General features: G+C 41.0%; 1 protein-coding gene across 1 annotated transcript in view; it reads right to left on the reverse strand.

Moving 5' to 3' along the window:
• Positions 1–913: 913 nt before the first annotated feature.
• SHTN1 (shootin 1) overlaps positions 914–25,883 on the reverse strand; it is a 65,780-nt gene continuing 40,810 nt past the window's right edge. Inside the window, exons 9-17 of the mRNA XM_068399260.1 lie at positions 24,771–24,917; positions 23,311–23,464; positions 20,923–21,028; positions 19,125–19,207; positions 15,638–15,747; positions 14,758–14,811; positions 11,724–11,844; positions 10,691–10,874; positions 914–1,124 (exon numbers count right to left, since the gene is read on the reverse strand). Of these exons, the coding sequence (XP_068255361.1) occupies positions 914–1,124; positions 10,691–10,874; positions 11,724–11,844; positions 14,758–14,811; positions 15,638–15,747; positions 19,125–19,207; positions 20,923–21,028; positions 23,311–23,464; positions 24,771–24,917 (1,170 nt within the window). The remainder of the gene's footprint in view (positions 1,125–10,690; positions 10,875–11,723; positions 11,845–14,757; positions 14,812–15,637; positions 15,748–19,124; positions 19,208–20,922; positions 21,029–23,310; positions 23,465–24,770; positions 24,918–25,883) is intronic.

Below are 25,883 nucleotides of genomic sequence, written 5' to 3' on the forward strand. Positions count from 1 at the left end.
AGGTTTCAGCTGGGAGTTCTCAAAATGTTGATTCCAAATAACTTGCAATCCTGGAATGACTGAATCCCAAACGTAGTCCACACTCGTGGGAGCCTAGGATAAGTTTTTTTTTTTCAGCAGTAAATGCAGACTCCAGTTGCAGCACTTACAAACTTTGCTGTGTAACACTGAAATTAAAACCAGGAGGTAAGTCCTCCTTTGAAAAGCTGTTCATCCGAATGAGAGCACCAATCTCAACCCACCAGCTTCTGACTTTGGCTATTGTTACCAGAAGTCTTGGTACCAAAATGACATGCTGCACTGCCTCTGCTTTTCAGCCTGTGGGCGAGCTGTCCACTGGGGAATCTGAAAGAGAAGTGTGCTTGTGCTTTTCATTTCCTCAAAAGACTGTGTGGAGACAGCAGCAAGGAGACCTACAAGATCTTGGTTTAAGTAGATATCAAAATATGTTTAAAGCAATGTGTCTAAAACCTGATTTTTTAATTATTAGTAATAACCTCCCCCTTACTAAAGCTGATGCGTGTGTAATCCCCTTCATAGGGTCTAACCCGTCCAATTCAAGAGGGATGGAGGGGGCTTCTGGCAAGCTTTAGAATGGACCTTTAACTAGGTATCTTCTCAACAAGAGAGTAATTAAAAAAGCCTTTTCAAATACAGTTTTAAAGAAAAGGTAACTGACAATATCTAAGAAAATATTAACCATACCTGCGAAATGAAAATGGGAAAGGTATTCTGAGTGATACGTAGCTATGTAACACTTTAATGCATGTAACAAAACTGCATACAAAAGACCATTTCAATCTATATTATTGAGAACAGTTTGGAGTACAGACCATAGCCCCTAGGAACACACCAAAGCAATTTATATGTCCAGATAACGACTCCCAAAAGTTACAGCCTTTCAGAATAACAACTAACAGTTAGAACTGTCTGTTTCTTTTATTTTCTCAGCATTAGTTTCTGTATGCAGAGGCTCGCTTTCTTCTTCTTTCATTTTGTTCTGATCCAGCATGTTTGCAGACATCTGATCCCTGCTGGTGGAAACAGGATCTAAAACTACAACGGATTCTGTCTCTTTTTCACTGCTAGAAGCTTTTCTTGTAAATTCTGTATGACTAGTTGATCTAAAGGAAAAAGAATAAATATATGAATACAGGTAACAGTTCACGTATTTAGGAGAAAGAATATAAATATACAGAATAGTATTTCTATTATTAGTAGCATGTGTGACCAGGACAGGTCTACTAAGCGAGTACATAGATTTCTAGATGTACAGCTGTTACATACAGATAGTAGTGCACAAAATGCAACAGTCACATGACCCCTCCTGCATCATTTGTTAAGCTAGCCAGGGAAGACACCTAACAGGAAAAACAAACTTATAAAGCACTGCAAAAATCCTTAAGACTATGAAAGAATCAGTCTATAAAGTCTTAAGAATTTATTTTCTCTCCACTCATCTCGAAGACGGATTTAGGTTCCCCCATGTCCAACAGAGCAGTTGCACACAGAGAAAATGCTACCAGTTCCTGCAGCCTGAACGGAGAACATGGCTTCTCCTCCACACCTGCGTCCCCGAGCAGCTGGCGCAGGGTGTTCATTGTACTACACTCTACTGTACCACGGCGAGGTAGAGGCAGCACGATCAGATCTTCTGCCGTGGCTCAGCACCAATGTGCTGCTTGTGGTCTCACCAGGAGCAAGCGCAAATGATTTCTGAAAATTCACCTGCTGGGTTTGCTGAAATGCAGTGGGCGTTAGACCTACAGCCTGCACTGCAGAACTGGGGTTACCTCTTGATTGCTGGCAGCGCGGGGATTCTTCCAGCTAAAAAGCCCTCGAAGCGGGGAGAGAGGAAGGAAAGGTCAGAGACCCCAGGGTTATTTGTCGACACTGGCATCATGCTACAGACACTAAAAGCACTTGTCTATATTCAAAAGCTTTATCCAAGTGTTGAAGACTGCAGGCAAATCCTTAGATTAGCTAGAATGCACCAGCACGAGGCAAAACGCTGGGAAAGCCCGACCGGAACAAGTCGCAGACAGGGGTATTCCCTGTGCCACTGTAACGCGGCTGTACGGGCAGGCTGGCAGGCTTACACCACCTGCAAGCACAGGCTTACACCTCCTTCACCGGGCTTAGCGGAGCCTGTTGGACCCGCATGCCTGAGGGGTGTCACCATCACGCTTGGAGAGGGCAGTCACACGCGCGTACTCAGCCCATCTTTAGGCAGGGCCTCACCCAATGGTATGAACACCCTAGAGCTGCCCACACCCACACAGCTACAGCCACCAAACCGAACAGCAGCAGAACACCTCTGCACAGGAAGGTCCCACGTGCGGCAGTGGGGGAAGCCTAACTGTAGAGCTGCTGAATGCAACTGCACTGGCTAGTCCACAGCCCTTTTTCTTTTCTTTTTTTTCTTTAATTTTTTTATGCTTACTCATAAGGAATGGCCTTCCATACCGCTAAGATAACACCCTTGAAAGGAAAAAGTAGAATCAACTGGAGGCCAGAGAAAGAAATTCAGCTACTGGATCCATCTGCTATGAACTGCCCTTTCTCTGACAGTCTTTGTCCTAGAGAAAATGACAAAGAAAAAAGAGGTCACCCCACTCAACGATTAGAGCCCAGGGCGGAGAATGTACTGGCTCCCACCTGACGGGGAGAGAGTAAATGCACAGGTTAAAAACAAATACATAATCACAGAAACAACAGTTGCTGCGCTTTCTGTTTCAGAAAGAATTTACTCAGCTTGCTACTGAAGCACTGGATATGCTCAAGCTTTAATTACAAGAATTGTCTCTAACATTAGAACTTTGGTATAAGTTAATTAATGCAGAAATTGCTGCTAATAGATACAGTTTCAGACTCATTTGATTATCATCAGAAGCTAGTGATTTCATAAGGAAACTAATGCTTATTTTATGCAGAAGTTGCCAATCATTCCAGAAAATACAAGGTGCGGTATTTTGAACATGACAGCAAATTAAACTTTTTAAAGCAGTGTAACCAGAAGAGGGTTATTTTAAAAAGTGCTACCTCTGAAAAGCTGATTGCCCAACACTATAAAAATGGTCAAAGCCATAAATGCCAAGTTCTTTTTTATTTCACTTTGGAGGTAACTATCTTTCAAATCCCAACAGCTGGACTATTTAATACAATCTGGTGAATCAAAGTATAATTCTTCACTGGGCTCACAGCGGGGAGTCTGCATTAGTGTATGGCAGCATTCCAAGCACTGATGCACAGCCAACGCTCTGAAGTCTGTTTCATTTATAACAAAAATGGATAAAACGGCAATCATATTTACAACCTTCACAGGACAGAAAAATGAAAGATGTCGATATAGAGTAGTTTAATGGAGAAAACCAGTGATTAAATCAGTGTTTCAAGCATAAAAATAAGAATTACTATTCAGACTCGGTTGTACCAGCATTCCCTTCTTCAAATCCTTTACACTGTTGCAGCACCAGCCCGACGGTGCTGCTGTTACAGCTGAGGTATTGTTAAAAATTATTAACCCTATTTATCAGGTATTCACAGCTCATTTTCAATAGTTTGTCAAGAGCAGAATGCAGGCAAAATAAAGTTGCAGTGCAAGAATGAACGTAATTTTGGTGCTCCCTTTCAAAAAACAGGTTTTCCTGCTACAAATAAAGCTGAGAAAAGCAATTAGTACAGATACAGTTAGCCCCAGGTTTGAACAACTACACATTTGTCCAACCAAGGTATTTGCATTTAGCTCTATGCAAAGCTCTTCCTTCATTAAGATTGTTAATGTTGTTATCAGTATTCTTGTTATTTGTCCAACTATATATTTAAGCCAGAAATTGAGAATCTAGTTCTATTGTACTCATTCGTAAGTCTGCATATATATTTCTATGACTAAACACATAAAATCTGTACTGTGAAGTCCAGATTTAGGTGATAAATGCATTTTAGATGAATTGTATGGGATATGCAAAGTCCCGTGCAGTACTGAGAAGGACTGCTGGTGATACAAGAGTATGAAAAGCAATATATTCCACTTATATAGACACAGAAGCTACAGCAGCTGTAAAAATAAAGGGTTACGCCTGACGGGCTGTCTGTGAACTAGTGCTGCTGTGCCCGTTGTAAATAATTTACAGTGGGAGTTTGAAAGGACAAACTAAGGATCGGATTGTCAGCTGAGACTTGGATTTTCTTTGTTTCCTCTGGTGAATATTATAACCTCGGGATTATTTAACCTTGCTTGGTGCTCTATTCATGAAATCACTGTACCATGTTTCCATTAGAAATCAGAATTTTATGTAAATATCATGGAAAATTTTACTGGATGAAGTCCCATTCAATTTCCTAACACCATGTAAAAGCAGAAGGCTAAAGGAAACCATTCAAGGAAAACACTGTAGGAAAATCCATGGCTTTTACAGCATATTTAGAAAATATTGGCAAAAATCTATTCCAGCAAAGACTGGTTTTGCAAGTACATCACATAAGCATGGGAGACCTCATGTAGATACTCCGCCTGGCATCTGAGCTGGTAGGAGTGAAGTCATTTCTGCTACAAAAGCCTACACTAACATGGCATCAAATTAGTATACTTTGTCTTTCAACGAGCTCCCTAATCTAGGACGCTGAAACAGCTGTCATCTCTTGAAAGCAAAACTGCTTTCAAAACCAAAACAAAACTCCACCGGTGCTATTCCTTACTCCCCAAAAGATGAGATTTGCAGCATTAAGCTAATTTGCCAGTTGTTCACCACCAGTTGCTTCTTTATAACGCTTAAAAACCCCGCCTGCGTGTCAATTATCACTTGTTATCGCTGCTTTGCTATTTGACTACCGCCCACCCTGACACCAGCATTCCCATTTTCTACAAGATCCCCATAACTGAGGACAAACATCACTCACGCAGTACAGCTCATACTCCAATCACTCTGTCTCTTCCAAACTACCACACCAGGAGGGTTTGCCAAATAACAGCAGCCCAGCTGTCCTGCCTCTCACCCAGACTAACCAGCCCCTGGTGTCAGCCCGTACAGGAGCGGGGGTCTCAGCTCGGCAGAGTGCCACCATGGTCTGTTGCATGCCAGACCACAAGAGATGAGCCTTTACCTTCAGTCAAAAACTTTAAATAAGAATAAAAGCCACAGATGTGTTTATTAAATATTTCAGTATTTTTAACAAGGCAGGGGAACACAACAGACGGGACCAAAGGCTAATACTGAAAAACAGTAAAAAATACACCAATTCCAAGTCTTGAAAGTCTTCAATGGACAAAAAATTCCATCACACTGTAGTAGTTGTCACTGTTTGTATTCCTTGTAATTTCATTTTGAAACTAATGAATTAGCCTGTTCGTTCCCTCCCCTGATAGTACCAGTACTATCTGTAACACCAGGCATCTGTGAAGAAAGTGCAAGAAACCACCTCCGTTTCAGGAATGCCTCTGCTAAATCGAGCTGAGCAGAAAGGTGGTCAACATCGCAGCGAGCAGAACGGAACTGCAGACAATCTTAAGTATGGAAATTGTTCCCATTTTTAGGTGCTTTTTTGAAAATGCTCAAAAAGATTGGCAAATTCATTTAAATGAAGAAATCTTGGAGAGTTTCTACCCACACTGAGAGAGTGCACAAAAAGTATAGTCTAAGAAAAATGTGTGACGGTAGCTTTTGAAACAGCTAAAATTGAGGAGACCTCAAACTTGCAGACCATCCCATTGTTTTCTTCATTTGTTGTTCAAACTAAATTGCCCACGTTCAAACTGCACTGGAAAACCTTTGCAGTTCTGCCTAGCTGAGGCTGAGCTGCTTCCCGCAGAGCTGGTAGATGATTCAGGGGTACTAAGATTACAGCCAGAAGAAGGAGGACAAATCCTTTAATTGTATAAAATCATCAGATTAAGACTAACCCTCTCTGTGGTTCACTCTGTTAGTGGAGGACTCTGCTGCCCAGAAACAAAATGTTTACAAAGTGCTGGGAAAAAAAAAATCCCCCCAAACGCAGGGGCAGAGCCAGACACACCTTTCCCTTCTGTGTCTGCACACCGCAGGGAGTCACGGAGCTCTCTTTGCTCCCAAGGGAACTAAATTGTCACCTATTCTCTTCTAAGCAATTGTCACAGAATTACACTCACGCTGGGTTAAACATTTGGGAAGAGATTTGCAGAGGAAGTTACCTGAATACTGAGGTAAGGCCTCAATTTCTCTACAGGACACACATTATTGATGTCTTCCCCCTCAGCACCGCCTCAGCGCAACTTCACACATTCCAAATCATCTGCTTAATGGCTTCAGACCCTTCTTCTAACAATCTCCTGCACCAAAATTTTTCTTCTCAATTAATTCTCTGAGCTATCATTACCTAGTTTGATTAGAGGGAAATATCAGAATCAACCTGTATTTGTTGAAATTACAGCCCTTTTCCACAACCCCTCCTTCGGCACCTCACACGAGTGGCCCAGCGGATTGAGCTGGAGGCTGGTGCTTCGGTACCACTTAACCACAGCAGTAACCGTATTGTGAGTCCTGCTTCAACCAAACACTGCCATTCCTTACCCCAGTAGTATTTAGGTTACATTGTCACTGACTTTGGGGCGGGGACGATCCAGGATTTTACTCAATGAGCTGACTTCTATCTACAGACTGTTCACAGGTACATTTTTAAGACTGGGTCTTTGTCAAAGGCGTGACAACTTTTAACCAACTTGATAGCCTTTTATGAGGATGTTACCCGGTGGATAGATGATGGTAAAGCTGTGGATGTGGTCTATCTCGATTTCAGTAAAGCGTTTGACACGGTCTCCCACAGCATCCTCGCAGCTAAACTGGGGAAGTGTGGTCTGGATGATCGGGTAGTGAGGTGGATTGTGAACTGGCTGAAGGAAAGAAGCCAGAGAGTAGTGGTCAGTGGGACAGAGTCCAGTTGGAGGTCTGTGTCTAGCGGAGTTCCGCAAGGATCGGTTCTGGGACCAGTTCTAGTCAATATATTCATTAATGACTTGGATGAGGGATTAGAGTGCGCTGTCAGCAAGTTCGCTGATGACACAAAACTGGGAGGAGTGGCTGAGATGCCGGAAGGCTGCGCAGCCATTCAGAGAGACCTGGACAGGCTGGAGAGTTGGGCGGGGAGAAATTTAATGAAATATAACAAGGGCAAGTGTAGAGTCCTGCATCTGGGCAAGAACAACCCCATGTACCAGTACAAGTTGGGGGCAGACCTGTTGGAGACCAGCGTAGGGGAAAGGGACCTGGGGGTCCTAGTGGACAACAGGATGACCATGAGCCAGCAGTGTGCCCTTGTGGCCAAGAAGGCCAATGGCATCCTGGGGTGTATTAGAAGGGGTGTGGTCAGCAGGTCGAGAGAGGTTCTCCTCCCCCTCTACTCTGCCCTGGTGAGGCCGCATCTGGAGTATTGTGTCCAGTTCTGGGCCCCTCAGTTCAAGAAGGACAGGGAACTGCTAGAGAGAGTCCAGCGCAGAGCCACGAAGATGATTAAGGGAGTGGAACATCTCCCTTATGAGGAGAGGCTGAGGGAGCTGGGTCTCTTTAGCTTGGAGAAGAGGAGACTGAGGGGTGACCTCATTAATGTTTATAAATATGTAAAGGGCAAGTGTCAAGAGGATGGAGCCAGGCTCTTCTCAGTGACATCCCTTGACAGGACAAGGGGCAATGGATGCAAGCTGGAACACAGGAGGTTCCGCTTAAATTTGAGGAAAAACTTCTTTACGGTGAGGGTGACTGAACACTGGAACAGGCTGCCCAGAGAGCTTGTGGAGTCTCCTTCTCTGGAGACATTCAAAACCCGCCTGGACGCGTTCCTGTGTGATATGGTCTAGGCAATCCTGCCCCGGCAGGGGGATTGGACTAGATGATCTTTCGAGGTCCCTTCCAATCCCTAACATTCTGTGATTCTGTGACCTTCTTTCTCCATGAGAATGGGCGTGCTCAACTGTTACTCAATGTGAATAAAGAATGAGGAACAGGGCTGTTCGTATTTAAATGTCTGTAAGCATTACCTCCTCCTTCAGATTACAAGCCTTAGTAAATGGATGGTGCAAAGGGAAATATCTCATGCACAACTACCCCTAAGGTGTTCTGCAGGAAGCTGTACATTAAAATCTAGGTGAAGAATAAAGAATAAACACTGCACGGCAAGAGACACCTAGTAATTATGAGACATGCAATCCTCTGCTGTGCTATAAAAGGTTTGCTTGGCTGCTGCAAACAGTCGAAGCAGGTCACACCGTTGTCAGATTTCAAGGAATTGCAAATGATGAGACAGCGGCATCCTTTTACCTCAGGTACGAATAAGGAGAAGGAGAGACACAAGCAATCTTCTGTGTGCCTTTGTCATTTAGGGTATCTGGTCAAAGCAGCATACCATTTGTTTAGTTAACACCAGCTACTTTAGGAAATAGTGTGGTGCAACAGGAGCAGAGGTGCAGAGAGAACAGCCTGTGCTTCAGACCAATGTCCCCATAAGATACGTTTCAGGGAAGGCATTATTCACTGAACTAGCTCTCATGTGGGCCCTGGGCCAGGCATTAAAGACTGGATCACATCTTCTGGTTTAGTTTCACCCATCCAATGAATCCAGGGATCCAGTTTATGCACTAAGACCACTCCAGGACACAAATCAAAGCATAGCAAATGGGGACAATAGGGAGATTTGCTTCAGGGGTGTTCTTCTGATCCAAACTAAACTGCTGGTATAGAGGCACGCAGGGAAGCCCAGAAAAACAGACGATTATAGAGCCAAGTTGCAGACATGTTAGACAAATGAACTTCCTTCTGATGCCTGCTTCAAATGAGCCCCGTTTCAAAACGGCGCTTACACACCTTGGAGTCCGAGGGCTGCTACCACTAACCTTTGCTGCAGAAAGTACCCAGGAGAAAAAGAAAAGTAATTGCACTTCAACATGGTATGAAGCATCCAGGTTATTTGTGCTCCTCCCTGCCAGCCCAGCGGCAGAAGAGTACAAGAGCCCCAGCACCTTCTCTGGCGCTGGAAAACCATCCTCAACGATGAGCCTTTCCAATTAAGCAGGTTTACACCAGTGGCTCGGTGCAAAGAAGCCCTGCAGCACTGAGGAATCTGGCCCACCACATTTGTTTTAATACTTTAAACAGATAAATTCAAGTGAAATGTGTCTTTTAGGATGTCACTGAATAGGCAAGCTGAGAAATAAATTGAGCTTTACATATGCTTTTATAACACATAACAACTATGACTGTCAACACAAGATCCTTTTCACTGTCAATTCACCACGCATTCTGCGAGACCTTGGGGCCTGCAATTATTTCATTTCCTTTCTTATAAATGCAATTTCCACTTGGTTTGGTGGAATAAAAAGTAGACAAAAGGTGGTAAGAGTTGCTGTATTTTCTGATTAAGGTTATCTGTTCATAATTGTAGAAATCTACAAACAGTATTTTCAGGAACAACCTCACCTTTCTGTCAGGGTAGCAGTTCAAGAAAATGCAATGGCATTATTCATGTCAAATTAACTGTTGAACAAATCTTCATCTTTCTGATTAAATTAAAATGAAGATCACCTTTCTTCTAAGGATACTTAAATGAAATAAAAGGGAAAAATACATATGATTGGAAAAGGCATTCTGCTTTCAAAACTCAGTGCAAATTAAATAAAACTGTAGGGCACAAAAGGAAATTGTGCTCTTTATCCATTCAAAAATAAATTATAAAAGTACCTGCAGGAGAGTGAAGTAAATATCCGTTCATAAAAATAGACGCGAACTGAATTTCCAGCTCATTTGTCATGACTTACTCCTTTGAACTTAGCAATGGAGACTGCTAGAATTGGTACTGATGGTATTTTTTAACCGACAGAACAGGAAATCAGAGGTTTAATTAGCCGTGATTACAATATTCTGCCAATCTGATTTGTCTCATCTATTTTCTTTTCTTAAAGTGACAAACTGACAAACAATCTGGCAAGGGAACTGAAGCAAGTGCACAGCCTCATTTTAAAAGGAGCTTGGTATTGTTGTTAAATAAACAACATGGGATCTGTCTGAAATACATCATTCTGAAGCAAGTTTAACTCTTTGATGCTGAACTGGCACCTTGGCTCTTCAGTCTGTTGAGATGAAAGATTCCTCTGCCCATCTGTGCAAATGCAGCACTAACTAGGGTTTGGAGGTGGTTTGTTTGTTGTTTTTTTTTTTTAAGAATCTTGAGATTTCAAGGTAATTCAGAGTTTTTGTGAACATTTAAGAGTAACAGCACCCATTTCAGTCCAACAGAAGCTGCCCTGCACTCCTGCATACATATTAACATGACTTACATGATTCTATTTAAAAAAAAAAAAAAAAATTGCTAGAACTACCTTTTTTAAAAATAAAGAGTTGAGTATATAAATATCTTCCCTCTTCAGATACTGAAGAAACTCATCCTTGTTCCTCCTTGAAAACTCTTTGCATTCTTTTTTTTTTTTTGGCAAAGAAGATGAACATTTTTTTCAAGAATGCTCAGAGATTCTACAGGAAAAGAGCTTTATTACAGAGAATTCAATTTCTACCTCCACGTGAGACCGCAAATTTTTTGAGGAGTCAGCGGTAAACAGCTGCAGACTGTACATTTATCCTGTTAACCCAAACTGATGTTAAATCACTTTCAAAATGCACCAGCTAAACAGATCTGGTACTAAAATGTATCTAGAAATCCATATTCTACTTACTGTAATGTAAGCTTGGAGCCTGTGACACCCTTAAGCTGGTTAGAAACAGGACCTGAGTCAGGTACTTTGGAACTGAATTCTGCCTCCAGGTCTTTCTTGTTCAACGCTGTTTGTGCGGCACTGGATCCCGAACCTAGCACAGGCAGAGATTTTGATTCTGATGTGGCCAAGATTCCAGTGGGACCTAAAACCCAAAGAAAGTTTAATGCTTCCGTTATCCAGATTGACTGGGCTAGAAACAACGCATAAGCACAGCAGAATTCAAGCTAACTGAAGAAATCAAAACGGGATTTTTTTAAAGAACAGCTTCCAGTGCACGGAGAGTATTTGCAGCTTCTGCTCTCCCTGCCAAGATTAACCCTTTCTCATGCAGTGAGCAGGGCTTGCTATATTGACACAGTCATGCATTCAATCCCCTTGCCTTCTGGGTTGGTAAGTCCTGCTGCCCACACAGCAGCACCAGCTCACAACTTGCCAGTGCTCTCCCAGTCTGAAGCTCAGCTGGAGTGAGAGCCAGACGAACAACAGCAAAGCCTGCTCTCACTATATGAGTAGTCAGTGAACTGTCTATCTACAAAGTCCAAGCTGAAACCATACAGTGACATTAAAACCAGCCACATCTGCACAGACTCTGGCACGGACTTACACTTGCACAGACTGTTTCTAACCAGACAGAACATCAACAGTTTCTTACAGATGATGATAGTAAAGCATAGCTTAAAAACTGCAGACCCTTGCTCTGCAGAAGAGGTTAGTTCAAAACATTAGTCCTAAACCCTCATTTCTCTGGGTACCATTACTTTCAAACTCTTTTCACAGTACGCTCAGACTGTTAACCCCAGGGACAACGTCTGAGCTCCAGGCAGGACAGAAGAAGCTGTATATATATGGCTGCGTGTGCAGAAAATCCTGACAGAGGCATATCTTGGAGAAAATGGGGATGAAAAGCAATGGTCTGGAAGAGAAAGTAAAGCTTCAAGAGTCACTTAATGCAGGGAGAGGAAGAGGACTACGAAGGAGCCCAGCCACTTACTGCCACTGTCCTGGTCAGTGGTCACTTTCCGCCGCCGCAGAACTCGTTCCAGCTCTGTTTCACTGCTCTCTGTTTCAAGGGACTTCAAGCTTCGGGAGCTAGTGGATTTGTTCAATGTTTCCTACAGCAAGAAAGAGGCATGAAAAGCTCTCCGAGGACATCTTATGCCTTGCCAAACATCCCATATTCACAACGTGAGAGCCTTTCAACTGCAGAAAAGCAACTGCAGTTCTAGACCAGTGAGTGAAGCTCTCCCTTTAGTACAACGGAGCATATGGGGCTTGGCTCACCATTCCTCCCTTTACTTGGTTTGTCCAATGTAGGGATTAACTATATTCACCTACACATTAGAGGGTTGATATCAGGCTTAAGAAAGATGCTCTGGATCACTAATGAACAAACTCTGATGTTTGCAGGGAACTGCCAGATTCCTCCATCTTAACATTTAAAGGATCTTAAAAAATTGCTACAGCGATATCATGCCTGTAATAAACCTCTGTTAGCAAAATGCTAAAGATCCATATTTATATATAAAACTGCTCCAGCATGTTTTATATTTCAGCATGACCCTGTGTTGCTGCATCCTGGTGTGAACACGTATCTGCAGAAGTCAGTATGTACTAGCTGCAACCGTAGCATGTTATTATATCCTATAATCTAGCTGAATTGCCATAAACCTGACCCGATGTTCACATACTTCACGGTTTCTCTAACACACAGAATTAGATCTCAAGTTGAAAAAGTTTTTTATACATACAAAATAGAAGTGTATGCTACTACTGCCTTATGCCAGGGTTAGTATTTTGTATTAGCGAAGCTGCAAGTCCAGCAGTACTTTTCTTATGGGGAAAAAAAAAAGGCTTTAATCAAAGCCTGAAACCTCCCGAAGTTTCCCACAGGAATTCTAACATGCACATAGTGCATACTGCATGCATTTCCCCACTGACAAGAGTCAGTTACTGGATCAGCACCCACCTGACTGTAGAATTTCCCCAAAATGTTTATAATGCAACTGAAAATTTGGGACCCATGTGCTATTTCATTCTCCAAGTCTTGCCATCTTTACGAATCCCCAGTAATCCTCTTTATTCAGCCTTCCAAAACATGTCAGACTCATATAGCATTTTTCCAGAGCATAAATAACATACCCTTAACATCTTTCGTTGACAAGCACATAATTACATAATTTCTGATCAGAAATAGCAAATGATAAAAGGAAATGGCATCACAAGTTGTAAAAGCTGTGCTACTTTCAGGATCCCAGCAAAGTAACTCTAATTCTTCATTCTCCACCCAAAAGTTAAAATATTTTATTTAGCAGCTACTTGAAATTTAACTGAGCAGGTACATTATTAATGAGTAGTATGCTCCAGATCTGTACAAACATACACGCACAAAAGCAACTTGAGCAACAGAGTCACTCAAACTCTGCAATTTACAAAACAGAAATGTGTTTTGTTTGTAACAATTATATGGAGGTCTACATGAAATGCCTAATTAGCATAGTAACAACAAATGTTTACTCCACCACATCCCACCCCCATGTTTGTTGTCTGACTGTGCATAATCATTGGTCTCAAGAATAGACTGGAATTGGATTTTATGCAGTTTGTCTTATACTACAAATATCCTGAAGGGCTCAAAAGCAACAAGCTAGATACAGAAGTACAGTGCCTGCAGGTTTCCTTCTGCTCCCTCTGAAGTGCATAATGAAGTCTCCCCTGATGTCAGTAATACAGTGTCAAAGAAATAAACAGCTATTACAAAACGAAAGGACCTTCAGCAGGATCGTTATGTCCAACCCTCACTGGTCCAAACAACACACCGTATCAAACTGTTCATACACTTAGGGAGTTCCATTCAAAACATAATCTCTGTGTTGCATTTCATTCCTTTTCTATTTACCTCCACATTTAATTACGTGTCCCTCTAATTAGAGCTCAGCATTAAGGTCTGAGGGCTCTCTAGATCACTTCTTCCCATGTTCCCTTGCTTTCATGTGACTGGAGAACAGTAAGTTTAACATGTCATTGGTGCCACACTCGTGATTTTAAACCACAGCACACTCTTAGCTGTACTGTCTGCATCACCCAACACAATACTGAAGTTATTTTTATAAGGGCTGTTTAGGTGCTACCACGGATGATTAGAATGATTAGCCTTACCTTCTGTGTAGTAGATGTGAAGCATTTTGGTTTGATATGGGCAGAATTGCACAGTTTTTCACCTTACAAAGGCAAAATTTCACCTGATGTGCTAAAGTTACACTTCAACTTTAAAAGCTTTCAGGGTCACAGAAGTCATGGAGCAAGAACTACAGCTCCTTCTGACTGTTTGATACAATTTTAGCACTTGTGCAAAAGAAACAACCTGCTAAATAAGCAACACAATGTACGAGTAAATGACAGACCAGCAGCAAAGAGCACATTGCTCTGTACAGGACCAAATGCAAGCCTAATGTTTTTATTTAGTGATAAATGGGTATGGGGACAGCTATTCAGAATCAATTTTTCTACATATAAATGTAGACAGACTAGAGACCCCTTGCTCTGTTTAGGCTTTGCCTACGCTAACTAGAAATTTGGTGCCTCAGGAGAGAGCAGGAGTTCAGAGCAGTTGATGATGAGAACCCTACATCTACTACATAGGTAGTTCAGGGGCTTTACTTTGGATTAGATCTATTCAGCTGCCTCTCCCTCCCTGAGCATCCCCACTGTGAGTACTGGGAAAGTTTCCAAAGGATCCAGGGCAGGTGCAGACCATGACATCCCCTCTAGTGGCAGGAACATACAAATCCAGAGCAGAGCTAACAGGCTAGTTTTCTCCAAAATAAATTCTGTTAGCAAGACCAAAACCAATCGTTCAGTTGAACCGAAGTTAAAAGTGGAATCAGGGGATTCACTCCAAAACTGCTCCACAGCTTCAAACCAAAACACTAATGCAGAACTCTCAAATACTCGGCTATTTTGCACAGAAGGCCCTGTCAGCTCAATGAGAAGAAAAAACCTGAAATATAAACTACAAGTTTTCTTACCAGAATCCCTTTTAATTCTTTCATTGCACTTTCAGAGGGCTTTGGTGTTTCTGGCTGTAAACAAACACAACACATGCATGGTAAAAAACATGTGAAACGGACCATGACAGACTTTGTACTTGAAGACAAGCATTGCACGAGGGTCTAGTGCACAGGCGTGCAGTTGTATGATGTTCCTCTGCTCTCTCCTCTCATGGGCACATGGCTAACATTCAATCTGTTTTCTTATACAGATGAAGGGAAGAGTCACAGAATCACAGAATGTTAGGGATTGGAAGGGACCTCGAAAGATCATCTAGTCCAATCCCCCTGCCAGAGCAGGATTGCCTAGATCACATCACACAGGAACGCGTCCAGGCGGGTTTTGAATGTCTCCAGAGAAGGAGACTCCACAAGCTCTCTGGGCAGCCTGTTCCAGTGTTCTTAACACTGACTCACAGCCTATACATAAAGAAAGATTATGCTTTTGTGAAGATGGTAAGCAATATTTTATAGTAGCCACATTCAGGTATTAGTGCAAAGCGTTGCATAAAAGGAAGAAATACTGCTAAATACAGTCTACTTCTTGATCACCCCCTCTACTCAATTCAGTTATTCTCCCTGTGCTTTTTGTTTCTCAGTAGCTGTTTGTTTACAAGATGTTTGCTTTCAGTTCCTCTCTGTGTCAAAGAAACTGGGCTTCTATTTACTTACTGTTGGCTTCACTTCTTTTTCTGTTCTTCAGATATATGCTGCTCTCATTCATTTTATTCAAAATCAAGCAAAGCAAATGAGGTGAGGCAAATGTGCTCCTTTCAAATGTTTTACAGAAAGCCTGATTTATTTTCAGTGTAAATTACTGTACTTAGCTAATATTCTTGCTCTGCTATTTATTCCAAACCTTTGTTTTAGGCCTGCTTGACTGATTGACTGGTCTCAGATGAACTCCCTTTTTAATTCTGTCCATCATTTCTTCAACAGCTTGTCTCTTCAGATCCGTAACTTCTTCACCTGTTCCAAAAATCAAAGAGCATATCACATTCCAGATATGAACTACAGAGAAATAGTACAAAGAAAAAAACGTGTTAAAACAGATGGCCTCCTAAACAGCTCGCTTGCCATATACAGCCAGTTACCATAATGATAAATGAGTTTTAATGATGAAACAGCATTTACATATACAATGTACCTTGTTATACTCCCTGCAGTAGGTCTTCCTGCCTGTATGTGTGCTGCATATTGCTTATGTACTATTCAAATCCATGCTTTTTCTCAGTTTTATTAAAAATGTAAATCATAAGCATAAATATATAGGCTTGTTTTTCTGCCCATAAGGGGGCTGGCTGTTCATAGGGCCTTTCTTACAGGACCACTATCTTACTCTTAATTTTCCCCACCACAAAGAGGCACTTTATCTTACACTGCATACATCTATACGGTAGCAGAAACCAGCAACCTCATCTCTAGTTATCAGGAATTCTAGTTTCTGGATACAGCGCTATTAGCGACCTTTGCTACCAGTGAAACTGTCACAAGCTCTTCAAGGATAAAATGCCAAACTACACACATTGAGGAGCCGGCCATGGACTTTGCAAACGCCAGGCCAATGCCTGCAGAAGTCTGGACAGAAGCAGGGCCCAGATCCTCAAAAATGCAAAGCTCCTGTGACTGTTTGGGAATTGCAAAAGCTCAGTGCTATAGGCTAAAGCACCAAGGACTGAAGAATATGACCCCACTTCCACTCTGTCTCTTCACTGTGGCTCAGCAGAAATTTCCACAGCTTCGCTGACACAGGACAAGTTGATAATACCCCATGGCAAGACCTATATGCAGCCCGCCACAAGACTATCAAATGTGTCTCATATTTCACATGGGTTTAAGAACCGTGCTGGAACGATACACCAACATCTCAGACTGAGCTAAAACCACACATTTGAAGAACTCTGCATTGAGTTACAGGGCAAAACTTAAAACACCACAAAAGGAAATGTTTGCTTTTTCAAGAGATTCAGTATCAGGACTGCTAAATATTCAGATGAAACAGGAAGCTGTGTGATGAACCTAAACTACACCTGTCAGCTTATCAGTGTTCTGGATAATGTAACAAAAGACACTTAACGTGCCATACCAAAAAGGGAAAAAAAAAAAAAAAAAAAAAGAGTACTTAAAGCACATACACGGCACTGTTCAAAGCTGCAACTTGTACCTTATATAACAGGAATTTTAAATAGACTTTCGCTCGCTCACTTGTCAGGGTACTATTGATGATTCATAGAAATGCACTTTCTGTATTGTAAGCCGATTTAATGTCAGGCTTTAATTTAACAAACAGGCTGTTTCAAATATAAAAGCTTAATTGGTGGTATGGGATAGAAACCACTCATTCTAAGTCCTTAACAAGGGTCAAAACAAGCCTCAAGTTGGATATAATAACTGGATCAAGAAAGAACTTTCTCCCTTTTTTATTTTTATTTTAAGAACAGCTCAACTATTAACAGAAGCAGCAGTTTATATGTGATTGAAGAAAGGTCAGAACTGTTAAAGTTTGCTAATAAGTAATGAAAGAATGGGGTCTAGAGAACTTACAGTGAATTTCATAGTATTTCCTGCAATCACTGTTTGTAACAGTCTCAACAAAAAGGTGTAATCAAAACACCTAGGACACTTCAATGTAAGGAAGCTTGATAAATGAAGACAACTTAATTGAACTTTTACTGAAAGATAACATTGACTCTTCATCAGAGATCTTGGTACAAGGACACTTCTCTAATTATTTCACCCAGACCAACAACCTGATTTCTCTCAGACTGGTAACTGGTTCCCAGAGATTCCTCCAGGGACCTGCCCAAGTCACCCCATTCCTCAGTTCCTCACCTGAAAAACAGGAAGGGTAATACTGCCTTTCCCCCACTTTCTGCCTGTTGGTCCCATCCAACAATCCATCCATGCTTACATACCATTACAGTCTGCTAACAGCGATTTTTTCTTTTAACAGTTATATCCTATACCTATAATTTCAACCAGGTTCCCTTCTGCAGTCCCCTTCTTTGTTTAAGTGGCAGCAAATGAGTTAAGCAATTCACTACAAACAAACTCCTGCTGTTTCAGAAGGAAGAGAGAAACAGCAAGAAAAACCTTGGTTATTTAACTGGCAATGCTTGTCTAACTAGCTCTGGCTCTTCAGGCACTCACAATCATTTGTAAATCTGTACTTAACTCCTGTTCTCAAACTACTAAGTTTTCAGCTTCCATTAACAACAATAAAATGTAATTTCAGCTGTTTCTTTGCACGCAGAGCCACCTTAGTGCAAGATTCTGTTTTGTTTTAGGTTTTCAGTATTATTAAAGGATTAGCATTACAGTCAACTCTAAGTGGTAATTTCGTAAGATATGAATTGAGGGATGAAAACAAGCATTTAACGAACCAGCTCTGCGGAGAGGCTCTGGACAGAAGAAATCACAAACAAGAGGCCATTCGGAAGTTGGAAACTTCCCTGTCTATCCTGTGTATAACCTGCGCTCTGCTTAACGCTTGTTGGGTTTGTTCTTCTGCCTCTTCCAGATAACCTGTGGAAGCACAAAGCCCTGGACATACTGCAGCTGCAGCTACATGCTGTAGTGTCTCCAAGGTAGAGGCTATAGGTTGAGCCTCTCAGTGCTGCTATAGTGCAACTACCACAGGCAGTACCAAACTGCCAGGGTGCAACTCAACAAGCTGCATGGAGTCATTGTAACAGCACGGGGCCTAACTGAACCATCCTGTTGTCCCCATCGCACCCAGCACATCACCATAGCCAGCTAAGTGCTTATCCTGTCAGGTCCTTCTGTGAGCCTGTAATAAACGTGACCACCCTCTCCCCAAGGGGCAAGAAAAGAAAGATATTTTTTTCTGCCACATCAGTGAATGAAATCAGCTCAGTGACATATCTGATAAGCATGAGAGCCAGAAGTGGGAAAAGAACCTTTTTTCAGTTACAGCAAGTGCTAGGTCTTCCCTTAAGGTTTTTGATCTGCAGCCTCAAAGATTGTTCATACTAAAATCCATTTGGAAAAAATAAATTGGATGCTGATCACCAGCTTAGTTAGGGGGGCATAGATGGCTACGAGGGCTACATCAATTTGCTTGGTATGTCAAGAAAGCTGCTTTGCAGTACCAAAGCTACAATGCCAAAGATACCACTTCCTACCTCAGCGCACATATGAGTGGGCTGCAATCACATTTCTGGACTGCAAGGTAGATGAATATGCTGGGACATGGATAGCAGTTGTTAATGTTGACAATTATAAGCATTTGCATCACTATTTGTACCCACAGTTCATTTTCACTAGCTTTATATCTGCAGTACCTAGTGAATAATCCACGTGACTTGAGAAAGGATGAGCCATACCTGACTCCTGCTGAGGAGGTTTCTCCTTCTTGCTCACGTTGGTGTTGGAGTGAGATCTCTTGCGAATCATTGACATGAGAGACCTTTGACGAAAATGAAACTGCAGATTGTCATTCTGTCCTGTATTACACACTGTTAGAATGAACTTGAACATGACACACAAACAGCTTGCTTATACCTGATTATACAGCTGCTTACAAAAGGCTCATTTAACAGTTCTTGAATGCAGATGTATGTACTGAATTACCCCCCACAATGCCTCCCATCAAAATGCACCAGAGAAATTTATTTCTTTTTAACAGACATTAGGCACAAATCAAAACACTCCAAGATTTGAATATTAAAAGACAGTGTCTCATTGTGACACATGACAAATTGAAGCTGCTCCAGCAAAATAAAAGGAATGAAGAGCTGTAGATATTGAAGTGAAGTATTATTCTCCAGAGGACACTTAAATACAGTGATCAGTATCTTCTCACCAACTCCAAGTTTGTAATCTTTTTACAGCATCAAATAGTTATCCCTTCTCTATAGTCAAAATGTAAAAGCCCAGGCAAGGAAATGATTCATCTTAAAGCCCGAGTACAAGCTCCCATGTGCATCTGATGTGTCAGTAGGGCCTATCACTCCCTGCTAAACATTGCTCCTTAAGGAGCGGAGTGACCTCCCTGACATAAAGGGTCAAAACTCTGCCCCAGAAAAAAGCAGCAGCCAGTGCCTAGGTTCTGAAGCCACCTCTACGCACAGAAACTTCACAGTGCCTGAAGGAAATACTCCGATTTAGCTACCACAGGGCTTAAAATGAACAGTGTTATCTAGTCCAAATAATAAAGGGCACAAACCTAAACAAAACAATAAAAAAACACACCACCCACACGCAGTTAATTCATGCCATGCATTATGAGAAAGACTCAAGCAAGCCAAATGAGTTAACAGAAGGACAAGGAGCAAAAGACCAAACACAATTGTTCAGAAAATGTTTAGTTTGGACTTCTAAAAACAAAGCAAGATGCACAAAGGGATGAATTCTCCCTAGTAATCATTTCTATTCATATATTTTACACAGTAGTTAACAAGATTCCTGTGTGTAATTTCTATTACAGAATGTTAGAAAGTGTCATTGAAGTCCATTTATTTTTAAAACCAAGCAACCAATATGAAGATTGGATTCTAAAATTACCTAAACACATTTTAGGGCTTAGTTAATTAATTTGGGTCTAATGCCTAATACATCATATATTGGTCAGCCTCTGTTATGGTCCTTTGCAATCAGGCTTAATTTTGATAATTTTGCCCCAAACTGCTTGATAATGGGGTGGTGATTTTCTGCGGGTTTTTTTTCTTTTTAACTTATGAAAGCAATTGTGAGAACTCAATGGAGTCTGCATTTTCATCACCAGTATCCGACAGGAAGGGACACAGTAATCCAACACATCCTTTGGTTCAAAGGGGTTTTCTTAGCAGTAGATTCAAACAAGCACTTCAGAAGTCTGTAATTACAGCTATCAGGTGAATAGAAAAAAATAATCTCCTAAATTTAGAGAAGACAGGTATCTCTCCTCCTCCAAAGTGACAGTCTAGACAATTCGTTAGGCTTGGCAAGGCAGACACTGTTCAAAATTGGTCAGGGTGTTAGTCTGTTGGCAGGTGGGGCAGAGAGCGTGTCCTGCTGGTAAAGAGCCCAAGACAGATGGAGAAAGCCTTTTTTCTTTAAAGACACTTTTCCTGCTTGGATGCAAGCTCATGTATTCTGCTTCAGCAAAGCGTTAATGCTGTGACCCTTGATTTAAGCACTTACCGTATGGGGTTAGGAGGAGGGGGAGGAGGAAGAGGAGGAGGGGGTGGTGGTGGAGGAGGTGGTGCAGGATTTTCAGACTGCTGTATTCGTTTTTGAAGTTCATCAACTGTGCAAGAGCAATAAAGCAAACTAGAGTGAGTTCTTGGTTTCTCACATCTGCTCTAAAAAGCAACTCTGATGGTCTAAGAAAAAAAAAGCTACTAATTAACTAAAAAACAAACAACAAGACTAAACCATGCAATTGCTGCAAAGTCCTATTTTTGGCAACATTTTCTACCAAGAACTATGTCCTAGATGCACAGGATTCTCATTCAACCAGTTACCTCCAACCTTAATTACTTTTGAAATTAAAATGACACTCTCCCTCATACAGGATTCTTCATATAAAATGACAGAGCATGGAAAAGTTTATCACATTCCTGCTATGGTGTATTTGAGGTTGTATTTGAGAACGAACTAACAAGAGATGAGAGAAGTGAACAACTGCAGCTTCCAATCTTATCACTGTGTCTTGCTGATGCACTTTGGTGTGGTTTTTCCCCACAAAAATAGCCAAAACTGGGTGGTGGGCAGAATGCATTCTTTCTCTCCTGTTTTTGTGTCAGATCTAAAATGTGGAAATTACTTTTCTGCACTTGAAATGTTGTCAAATGCAATTAACTGGGGAAGGGCAGAGACAGAGGGAAAAAAAAGCCTTCAATTTCTTTTAGTTACAAAAATTCTTAGCAATTGCTTCTGAATACAGTAGGAATTATGGCAGAAGTACAGAATATGATTTCCAAAGTAGATATGGTCCTTTGTTCTCATAACGATGGATTCAAATTAAAATTACAATCTTTAACATTTACTTTTAAATTTTAAAAGGGAAAAAAAAAAATCAACTGAGTAACTTTAAACTCCAGGTACAATCTTTATGCTGATAAATTTCTTCTGAAGGACAAACAAGCCTGGAAGGAAGGAGTCTGCTGGGGAGGTTAGATCTTTTCCAAGGCAGCTGAGAAGAACTCATATGCCTTCCTAGGCATATTTTTAAGGCTGGGTAATGTAAAACTAACACAAAGCAGTTCTTCCGAGCAAGACAGCTAACAAGAATAAAGATAATCTTTCTCCTAAGGTTATGTTTCAGAAAAGCACAGCTATATGTGGAGTCTTGACTAAGGATAGGGACTTTGGCCTCCTCTGACACAAGCTCAAATGCTTTCCCGACCAGGTATTACACTTAAAACTAGCACCTGCTTAGGCCTTGAGCTGAACAAGGACTGAAAGCAAAGGCACATGAAAATACTTAACCAGCCATAGTCCCATATTCCCTATAGCGAGGCCACACACACCAAAGGCCTTTTTTAAAAGCAATTTTAAATAAAGAGCATTAAGTCAGAAATTTCCTCATTCAGTAGATAGGATGCTGCAGACAAGCCCTGCACCGCCCTGATAGCAATAACTGTACGAACATCTGCATTGCAACAGTTGCTCCATCCTAAGTATTCTGTCAGTCTTTCCTGTCTGTATTCTTCAGGCATTAGTTTAAATCTTAAGAGAAAGACAGACACAGTAGCTAGCAAGACTGTTTCCTTCCTTTCAGTCACTTGACGTGAAACAAAGTATTTGACTACAAGTACAATTTAGATTTAGGTGCATAATTCTCATGGATATTCTCATAATTCTCAGGTCTTAAAAGCCCACTGTATTTCTTTGGCTAACTCCTTTTGTAGGGCTCTGAAGGCAGTACTTACCTTTGTAATATCTGTTGGTTTTGTTTATTTTTTAAAAAGAAGAATAAAAAAAAAAACAACCAACAATCCCCCAGACCGTCTCACATCAGCAGAAATTGTTTTCTCATATGTCAATATGAAAGGCTAAATCATGTCTTTATTTTCACTGGTATCTTCTATTGCACGACTATTAAATGGTTGTGTAGCTTGACAATTAAGGGATGTTATTGTACAATTCATACAATGCAAGCTCTACAGTCTGATAATCACTGTGCATCTTTGCAAAAAAAAATGAGCAGAGTTATCCTATTTTATTTATTTTTAAAACTAGGTATGAGGATACATTTTAACTCAATAAGAAGGATTATGTCTTTCACATAGAAACCCATTCAGATGTATATATTCAGCTGGAAAACTCAGGGCACTCTAAAGACACCATTTTTATACCCTACAGAAGTTTTACAAGGTTATTCTTTCACACACATTCTGGACATGACTGTTCTGTGGTTGAAGGCAGTTGCTGAACTTTGTCATGTGAAGCACAGGTCTGGATCTCAGCTACACAAAAGCTGTTGCTTCTTGGATCTCCAACACAACATGTATAATTCTATTCAACATGCATCACTCACACACCCCCAATTGTATCTCTCAAATTAAAGTTATTACATGATTTTACCTGAATGCTTTAGGTCTCTAGCTCTTTCTTCTGAGTTCTGAAACTTAAGCTCTAGCTCCTTTTTATCTTCTTCCAAAAGTTCTAGTTGCTGTTTAAGACGACTAATCTCCTTATGCATTGCTTGGTTCTCTAGCTGCTCTTCCAATTCTTTGATCTGCAGTTGGCAAGCAATAGCATTCATTACAATAAAAGGTATTTTCTGTCCTTCTTTTTGACAAATAAACCATTAGGCACAGTTATTCCTGAAAACATGATGTTACAGTACAGGAGTGAACTACAACTCCCAGAAAGAGGACAATTTTTGAATGGGAGCTGGACAGATTTTCCTGAGAGATGTCAGAATTTTCTATTCTGATCCTAACTCATTTTATCTCTCTATTTTAGAATACGTCTTTAGCTCCAAAGTACTTAAGCTATAAGATGTTCCCTTTTTCTTTTTATACAGTTTTTATCACATAATTAGAATTTAATTTTGAACGTTTCTTCATTTGAAGCATGAGAACATTGACATTTTTGTTCTCTTACTGACTGCTTCCACTGACAGATTGGTTACTTAAACTCCCTTGTCTCAACTCATGCAGATGCCAGTGGGTGAATTATGGAACAACAGGTTTAGAGGCAGCATTCGGGTGCAGAGTGACAATCACCTCCCAACTCCCTAAATATATACATTTTGCTCTAGACTTCAAGGAGACAAAGATGCAGAGGTTTTCTATGAATTGGCAGTTATTCTTCCAACATTCATCATTCAGAAGCATGTGAGATTACGTATCGTCTTAGTATTGCTGCACTGATGAAAGCACAGGAACTGTGTACCTCTTCCTAGCATTACTCCATTACGAGAGTTTTAAGAACAGGCCTCACAACTCAGGGAAAACTCATTTTCAGGCTTTCAAGTGAAGCAATCGTGATTTCTCCCAGTTAGAGATTCATCTAGTCCAGTTTCAAAGAATATATTTGTTTGGACCCTAGCACTTTATATCCTATCACACCACTTCGCAGCATTCGCCTAACACTTCCCTGCTCCAGTACATCTGTGTCTTCCCCATGTGTTTCTTTAGCAAAAGACCAGACTACTAATATGAAGTGCCTATCTCACCTCCTGGTCTTCTTAGCTTATCCCCCCAAAACACCCTTTATATTACTCAAATATATTCTTCTGTTACCTTTTCTTCACTTAATGCTTGTAATTAAGCCTGCACTTTACTGGCATCCAGAATAAAATACTTAATTAAATCAGAGCCTTCAGGCTGAAAAAATGTTCAGGTTTTGTACTCATGTCTTACAGTGAACCAGAAGAAAGGAATCACAATCTTCTCTGAAATTTAGTTTTTAGACTGTAAACTCTTCTGAGGGACAAGATCGCAAATAGTTCTGAGCATAAAAAAATACATGACACTCCTTAAATTCAGGAGGCTTTCAAAGACATCTGCATGAGATGAAAAGTAATCCCGTTTTACCTTTTGTTGGTGTTGAAGTCTCTCTTCTTCTAATATATGGGTTAGTTTAGCATTGTCATCCAAAGCCTTCAAAAGCTGTTGATCAGGAGCAGAATTTTGCAGAAGCAACTGACTTTGCCTTTTCATCTTGTTTTGTTCAATAAACATCTGCCAAAACAAAACCCACCCCCAACAAAAACAACAGTTAAGTGCAGTCTAATGCTATCCTGGGAAATATGGCAATTGGAAAGAAAATGAAAAAAATAACATTGTGTTAATATGGTAGACACAGAGGGGAAGAAGTTGAGAAGGATGCAGAAAGGAAGTCTGAGAGCAAAATTTGCAAGAGCTAAGGTCACACTGAAAGGAACCAGGTGTTTGCTGAGAGAACCACTCACGGCTACACCTCAGTGACCCACACGTCGGCAGCATTCAGAGTTTAAATGTGTCTCTGAATTTTGTTTCCTGGAAATAGGAACAATCTGATCCCTATCCTCGCAGCTCTGGAGAGATAAAAAGATCTCCGGGTGGAGGAAAAAATGTCTATGAATTCACAAGCTATCTCCTCAAACACATCTGCAAGCCTTTGCATAAAGCCCGCTTACTTGAGGGCTACCTGGATATGTGAATGATGAAGTGTCTTTGGAAAACAAATTCAGTCCATGTTTGTGTAATCAGTGCATGCACTTCCCCCAGGAAAAGCCATTTCAGGGCAGTTTCAGCCTTTTACTTCTGATTCTTGCTTTTTTTCCTCTTCTCCAGTTATATTTTTGATGTGGGGAATGGATACAGTGGGGAGGGAAATAATCAAATGGTCTAGAGACATGACATTGATAAAAATATCACACATGTCTCTAGGCTTCACCTAAGAGGTGAAGAGGCTGTCACCACATGCAGCTTCCATGACAGAGATCTGCTCCTTCCAGACTGTTTAGGAACTCAGGGAAAAAAAAGATTGCTTCCTGCCAAAAAAAATTCCTAGTGAATTTATTGTGCATCTTGACATCTCTTTCAGATAGAGGGTTGCCCCTCAGGCAACAAGGGTTTCCACTCTTCCAGCTGACAAACTCAGCTGTGCCTCTTCCTACAGCAGAAATAGGGATTGGGTCACACTGAGGTTTCAGGTGAGCGTGC

This window comes from Nyctibius grandis, chromosome 4, assembly GCF_013368605.1.
Source record: "Nyctibius grandis isolate bNycGra1 chromosome 4, bNycGra1.pri, whole genome shotgun sequence".
In the NCBI taxonomy this organism is placed as follows: Eukaryota; Metazoa; Chordata; class Aves; order Nyctibiiformes; family Nyctibiidae; genus Nyctibius; species Nyctibius grandis.